Here is a 7,378-nt window from a genome sequence, read left to right as displayed (position 1 = left end):
TAGCCAGAGATTTGATTTCCGACTCTCTCGCCGAGCCTTGCGAAACAACGCAGGACAGGGGACAAACAAAGGAGCCTGTGGGACGGGAGTGGGGAGCTCCTGGTGATCTGGGCACTTTCTCCTTCATGTCACTGACCTGCCAGGAGCCGCTTTAGGACATGGATCCCAAAGCAGCAAGAGGTACCAGGAAGCGCCGCTGATCTGCACAGACCCCTTTGCCTGCTGCTGCCCCACAGGGAACAGGTCAAGTGGAATGGTTTCCTTCCTCCCTACCCACCTTCCTCTCCTGCAGCAGCTGCTCTCTTCCTGCCACCCTCTCACGGTGACCGCAGTGCCCTCCCCAGGTTCCCCCTCCTCTGCCCTGAGTTTTGCTTCGGCATTCCCTGCCAAACATCCCAACCCTCCCACCTCCCTCTCCCACCCCACCATTTCCACTGCCCTCCTCCCCTGCACATCTCACTTCTCCCATCTGAATCCTTCCCACTGCAGGGAGCTGCTGAGGAGTGGTGTGGTCTATTCCTGGATTCTCCAACCACTGACTCCCCATCCACGTTGACCACAGCCAGGGGCCACATCCCACTGCCTGCCCAGCATCCATCCATGGAGGTGACCACTGTGTCCTCCCCTGCCATCTCATCCACTGAAGGAGATGATCTGTGTGAGACAGATGTCACCAGTGTGGCCATGCACAGTGTGACACTGCTCATCTGCCTCTCTGGGCTGGCTGGGAACGGGGCTGTCATCAGGTCCTCGGGTTCTGCACCCAGAGGGACACCATGAAACCCATCACTGCCTACATCCTTGACCTGGCCATCATCAACTTCCTCTTCCTCATCCTCATGGTCCCCTCCACTCTGCTCTTCCTGCTGGAGGATTTGTCCTGCTCTGCCATCCTGTCCCCAGCATACACAAGCTTCCTTTTCCTCCTCTTTGTGATGTTCTACAGCGTAGGGCTGTACCGGCTGACAGCCATCAGCGTTGAGAGGTGCAGGTCCATGCTCTGCCCACGTGGGCTCTTCTGCCACCTTCCCCAGGACCGGTCATGGGTGGTGGTGAGTGCCGGGCTCTGGGCCCTTTCCATCACTGTCATTGCTGCCATTTCTGCAGCGACTTCCCTGTGCAAGTCACAGGAACACAAGCTCTGGGGGGGGCTCTCATCTCCCTGTACATCCTCAGCTTCCTCGTCTTTGCTCCGTCCGTGGTCATTTCCAGCACAATCCTCTTCATTCATTTCAAGGGAAGCTCCCAGCAGCAGCGATCCAAGAATCTTGACATCATTGTCTTCCTCGCTGTGCTTCTCACTCTCCCCCTCAGTCTCTGGAATTTCCTGCAGCAGCTCGGCTACACCGCTGTGTCCCCCCAGGTTGTTCTCCTGTTTGCCTGCATGCACAGCAGCATCAACCCCTTCATCTACTTCTCAGTAACAAAGTGCTGGAGGCGCTGCTCCATGGAGTCCCTCAGGGAGTGCCTGCAGGAGGTCTCTGAGGAGCCAGAAGAAAGCACTGTCCCCAGTAATGACACCACCAGGGACATTGCCCTGGCTCCAGCCACGTTTATCATCCTGTGTTCCCCTGAGGAGCACACTGGAGCTGGGCTTTCCTCCTCCCTCCTGGGTCCTAGAAACATTTGGCCAGGAGGAGCAGGGACACTGCTGGGGTCCCTGGTGAAGCCAGGGAAGGAGTGAAGCTGTCAGGGTTAAAAAAATCAGCCTTGGGTGGGTTCTGGGGTATCAGAGCAGGCTGCAGGGGTCAGGAGAGGGTCAGAAGGCATTGGAGGGGTCTGGATGGTGGCAAAGCCAGAGGAGTGCAGACCCCCCCGGCTGCTCCGAGATGTCACAGCAGAGATGTCCCTGCTCCCGGCTGGAGCGGGGCTGCCGAGGAGGGGGAAAGAGGCCCCGGGGGGTCTGGGTGTGTCAGAGGGGGCAGGAGGCTCCAGGAAGGATCTGGATGCTGCTGATCCCAAATGTCCCTACTTGGAGAGCAGCAGCCTGGGAGCGGCCATGGCATGGCATGGCACGGCATGGCACAGCATGGCATGGCAATTGGGGTACAGATGGGGCTGGGAAGTAATAACACAAGGGGCTGAAATAAACTTTGAAACACAATGGGAAGAATTAGGAAGCAGGAATTCTTTACCTCCACAGCACACACAGAAGATCTCCCCTTGTTCTGTGTGTGGCAAGACATTACCACAGGGGCTTTATCCATCAAAACCACACACAGCCACCAAAGTGTGTTTCTTATCTAATACACAAACATCACTTTCCTAGAACTAATTTGCATGTGTCCTCCTCCTACTGGGAGTCCTTTCCTGGCCCTGGAGGATCACTCAGAGGGGTCTCTGGTGGTCGTATTCCCTGAGTGCTGAGATATTAAAGGTGACCCTGCCTTGAACTTTTCCTTTGGCCATGTGCTCTTGCTTCTTGTTACAGAACTTGCCCCAAAACCACTGCAGTCCTCCTCATCTGTTTCTGCCCTGGCTCCAGCCATGTTTATCATCCTGTGTTCCCCTGAGGAGCACGTTGGAGCTGGGCTTTCCACCTCCCTCCTGGGTCCTAGAACCTTATGGCCAGGAGGAGCAGGGACACTGCTGGGGATCCCAGGTGGAGCAGGGGAGAAATGAGGCTATCAGGGGAAAAAAATCAGCCTTGGGTGGGTTCTGGGGTATCAGAGCAGGCTGCAGGGGTCAGGAGAGGGTCAGAGGGCATTGGAGGGGTCTGGATGGTGGCAAAGCCAGAGGAGTGCAGAGCCTGACAGGCCACGCTCAGAGTGGGAGAGCAGCAGCTGTCTGGGAAAGCTGTGGATGTGATAGGATGGGGTGAGGATGGAGAATGGGGTGGAAATGGAGTGCAGAGATGATGGATAGGATAGGGATAGGATAGGATAGGATAGGATAGGATAGGATAGGATAGGATAGGATAGGATAGGGAGCAGCTGAGCTCTGCTTCCTCAGGCCATGGGGAAGCTCAGGCAATGATCCTGGAGCTCTTCCTGGAATAGGAGTTACTTCTGAGAAGCACCCAGCTGACTCAACAGCACTGCCAGCATTACTGCCTGCTCAGTGTCCATCCATGGAGGTGACCACTGTGTTCCCATCTCCCACCTCACTCACTGAAGGAGATGATCTGTGTGAGACAGATGTCACCAGTGTGGCCATGCACAGTGTGACACTGCTCATCTGCCTCTCTGGGCTGGCAGGGAACGGGGCTGTCATCGGCCTCCTAACCCTGAAAAGTAGGAACTCTGGTATCTTTGACCTGGCTGTTGTCGACTTCCTCTTCCTTCTCTTTACAATCCCTTCTGCCCTGCTCTTCCTGGTGGAGGACGTGTCCTGCTCTCCTATTGTGCCCCTCCTGTACCTGCGTTTCCTTTTCCAGCTGTCAGTGGTCTCCTACTACTGGGCGCTGTTATGGCTGATGCCCAGCAGACCTGTTGTATATATGTACAAGCTCTGGAAGCTCTGCTGCCACTGCGACGTTCCTCTGCGTCTGAGGTGGTTGGTGGGAAGTGTCCAGTATTGGGCCTTCTTAGCTGTCTTCACTGTCATTCCCACAGTGACATTCCTGTGCCCATTAAAAGAGCAGGAGCACTGCCAGACAGCTCTCATCTCCATGTACACCATCATGCTGCTCCTCTTTGTTGCACCCGTGGTCATTTCCGGCACAATCGATTTCATTAAGGCCAAGCGGGGCTCCCAGCAGCAGCAACCCAAGAGGCGCGACATGGTTATTTTTCTCATTGCGCTCTTCACTCTCCTCCTCAGCATCTGGAATTTCCTGCAGCAGCTCAGTTACATCGCTGTGTCCTCACAGGTTGTTTTCCTGGTCACCTGCATCCACAACAGCAGCAAACCCTTCATCTACTTCTTGGCAGGGAGATGCACAAAACCCTGCTCCATGGGTTCCCTCCGGCTCTCCCTCCAGAGGGTCTTTGAGGAGCCGAAAGAAAAAACAACCCACAGAAATTATGCTGCCATGGTCTGAGCCTGTTGATCCCATCCAGTGCTCTGCTGAAGGACCCCAGGAGAGTGGCTGAAGTTTTCCTTTAGCCTCCTGATGAATAAATATCCACCGGATCACCTTGTATTTGTGGAGTGCCCAGACAAATAAAGGAATGATGAATCTGACTCCATGTTCTCAGAAGGCTGATTTCTTATTTTATGATACTATATTATGTTAAAGAATACTAAATTAAACTATTCTAAAGAATACAGAAAGGATACTTACAGAATGTTAAAACAATAATAATGAAAACTCCTGACTCTCCAGAGTCCCAACACAGCTTGGCCCCAATTGGCCATTGAGTCAAAACAACTCACAACAGAAACCAATGAAACAATCACCTGTTGGATAAACAATCTCCAAACACATTCCAAAGGAGCAAAAGAGAGGAGAAGCAAATGACATAAAATTGTTTCCCCTTTTCTTGGAGGCTTCTCAGCTTCCCAGAAGAAAAACCCTGGGCAAAGGGATTTTTCAGAAAATATGAAAATGACAGGATCACCCTCCCCTTAGTGGTGAATTCCTGCAGGAGAAGGGAGCAGGAGCATTGCCTTGGGTGATTTTTGTGGGATGCTCTGCAGGGAGCACATTGGAGCATGGCTTTCCTCCTCCCTCCTGGATCCACATGGCTCCAAGCAGTGCAGCTGGGCTCAGTGCTGTTCCCCAGCTCTATTCCCCATGGAATGACCCTCATGGCCTCGGCCCCAGGGAATGAACTCCATCTCCTTTGGCTCAGCAGATGAGTTTCATGGTGTTTTCAGGGAGCTCTTGCCTGCAAAGCATGGGACACCTTAAGTCCTGGGGACACACCCAGCATGGAATGGCAGTGATTTCCCAAATCCCTGCGGGTCTGGTGCCTCTGGATGGCGGGAGAGGGGTTGGGATCACAAGGAGCATCCTTCCCCTTCTGTCATTTTCCGGAAGTTTTTTTGTAAGCGTTGGAGTTTTTCTAATACGAGTGCTGTGTTCCTGTCGAAAGCTGTAATGCTGATCTCTGACCATTGTGGGGAGTCGAAGCCCGAAGCGCTGCACAAGATCCGGGAGGGCGGGACGGGGGGGGGGGGGGCGCATCAGTGTCCAGGGAAGCCCTTGACCAGCTCCATCCTGGACCTGGCCACCCTCAGGAGGAGCTGAACAGCGACTGCACAGCAGCTTCAGCCACAGGCCAGGCTGTGCTGATCTTTGCCATTTTGTAACTACCCCTCAATCAGATTTGGATTCATGGTTTTTTGTTTGCCTTACTGTGGACATTCTGGCCCCAGAATTTGTTGAATTAACAACAACCAGGCTTCACTGCAGAGCCTGTGCCTGTTAAACAGTGTCCAAAATGGCTCATTTCCTTATTTTATCCCATTCTAAAGCCTCTGGCTTGTCTGTGAGCAGGGCAGGTGCCTGTCTCATACCAGAGCCCTTCCTAAGGCACGTGCCTGCAATGGTTGGGATGATGTTGGCAGTGCCAAGAGTTCCTCATTCCTCCTGGGAGAGACCTGGGCAGCAGCCACATCTCTTGCTCAGGGGGAAGTTGTCCCTCCTTTTCCCACTGCCTTAAATCCAGGGGAAAGCAATGTGCCACTGCTTCTGGAAAGGGAAGTAAGTGTGAAAGCTGTTGGTTGTGAGTCAGGCTTTGGAGACACACATGAGGTTAAACAGCTAAGGGACATTTATTACCAGAGTTGTTTATAATTAACAGAAGAGAGAGACTTTGTCATCTGAGAGGGTTTCTCTCCCTGTCTCCTGTTTTCCTGTCCACTGGAAAGCAGAAACCTTCCAATGTACAACCTCTTGTCCAGGGAAGAAAACTCGGTTGGGGGGTTTCTCCCAAGGCAAGTCCAGGAGGATCATTGTAGAGAATTTTGTGCAGGAATGGCTCCACAGTATTTATAGCTTTAATTCCCTACAGACCTCAATTCTGCCTCCAAAACCAATAACCAGGTTCCTCCCTGTAGTGGTTCTGGTTTGTCAATTTGAGATTTCGGTAATTTTGAGATTTTTTAGCTAACATCCTAATGAGCGTGGTTCATTTAGAGTTGGTGAATCACTGGTGTATTCACTTCTTGTTGTGAGGTAGGATTAGGAGAAAGGTAAAGTAGGTTTAATACTTTAAAAAGGCATAAAGAAAAGGTTATCAATAGTAATTAAAAGAAAGAGTAATAAGAATCAGAATTAAACTTTCAGGACACTTCCCCTTACACTTTTTCTTTCTTACTGATGATGTAAAGAAACAAAATTTTAGTCAGTTTAATACTTCTAGAATAGTGTTTCTTTAGTTCACATAGGGAGAGAAGTCTCTCTTGTTAATGTTATGGAGACTTCTCTGCAAGAAAAATACTTATCTCATGGTTCTTGGTTTTTTCACAAATTATAGACATTCATGGAAATCTGTAATCATGAAGCCTCTCTTATTTTCTGCAAGTTTTTTTCACAGTCGTGTTTATGGATTATGTTAACTTATGGGTTGACAAAATTTCTACTCAACAAAAAAGTTCTCATTATCTATCTTTTAAAATCATCTACATCTCTAGAAACAAAAATTTATTTTTTCTTTTTTTGTCTAGGTCTGTACAGACCTACTTTTCCCTCTTTTTCTGTTCAAACTTCTCATAGGACCGCAATTGTTTTAACATGTGCTTCCTTTGGTATGGAGGCTTTGTTTCTATATGAATTTGAACTCTTCATCTTTCATGTTTCCATGTGTTATAGGGAAACAGAGTCTTTTCTTTATAACTTTACAAGAGGATTTCAGCCTTAAGATCAAGCTATCTCCTTATCCCTCTCCTCTGCGACTTCACTTCTCCTTTATTGCCTTTGATGTTTTTATGTTGCTTTTTTACATGCCCCTACCTTGTTCCTCTCTCCCACTCGAGGCAGGACTGAGGCACTGAACGAGTTAATATCGTGCTTAAGGCTTGTCGCTGGTCAGGCCGGGCTCGGTGCTTGGGGGAGCTGGGACACAGGGCAGGAGTTGATGGGCGAATCTCCCCGGGCCCCGACGAGGACCCCGGGCGCCCCGCACGGGGCTCGGGCTAAGGCAGAGGCCAGGCTCAGCAAGACGCGACAGCGGCAGGCACGGCTCAGCTCAGCATCGGCTCTGCGGCCTCCCCGGCCCGGCCGGGCGCTGACGGGGAGGCCGGGCCCGCCGGGAGCCCCGGGAAGGGGGCCCGGCCCCGGGCCCAGCGCTGTTAGCTCTGAGCCGGCCAGAAGAGAAAGAGCTTCCCGAGATTCTTCATCTTTAACTTGTGTTTTTCACAGAGCCATGTACAGCTCTCCCAGCAGCGCTGCAGATTGTCAGTTACACAGAAATTGACACCACTCCTGTAGATGCCTCCCGTGCAAAGCCACCGCACACCCAGTGAGGGGGCACCGATGGAGGTGAAAGAG

At 51.5% G+C, this 7,378-nt stretch overlaps 2 protein-coding genes across 2 annotated transcripts; both read left to right on the top strand.

Moving 5' to 3' along the window:
- The first annotated feature begins 6 nt into the window (after positions 1-6).
- On the top strand, positions 7-1,684 carry LOC121359021 (mas-related G-protein coupled receptor member H-like). The gene is given in 4 exon segments (XM_041477663.1): positions 7-243; positions 563-742; positions 745-1,137; positions 1,140-1,684. Coding segments are annotated over 3 exon segments (1,080 nt in total). The 5' UTR covers positions 7-243; positions 563-600.
- Positions 1,685-3,054: 1,370 nt separating this feature from the next.
- Positions 3,055-4,125, top strand: LOC121359011 (mas-related G-protein coupled receptor member H-like). Its single transcript, XM_041477652.1, has one exon. The coding sequence runs from the start codon at positions 3,071-3,073 to the stop codon at positions 3,980-3,982; it is 912 nt and encodes a 303-aa protein (XP_041333586.1). The 5' UTR covers positions 3,055-3,070; the 3' UTR covers positions 3,983-4,125.
- The last annotated feature ends 3,253 nt before the right edge of the window (positions 4,126-7,378 follow it).

This window comes from Pyrgilauda ruficollis, unplaced genomic scaffold (assembly GCF_017590135.1).
Source record: "Pyrgilauda ruficollis isolate IOZ18807 unplaced genomic scaffold, ASM1759013v1 scaffold1119, whole genome shotgun sequence".
Taxonomy (NCBI): Eukaryota; Metazoa; Chordata; class Aves; order Passeriformes; family Passeridae; genus Pyrgilauda; species Pyrgilauda ruficollis.
This window is presented reverse-complemented; position numbering and strand designations above follow the sequence as displayed.

Excerpts from the sequence above, each read along its gene's own strand:
- LOC121359011 (XM_041477652.1), top strand. The coding sequence starts at position 3,071 with ATGGAGGTGACCACTGTGTTCCCATCTCCCACCTCACTCACTGAAGGA.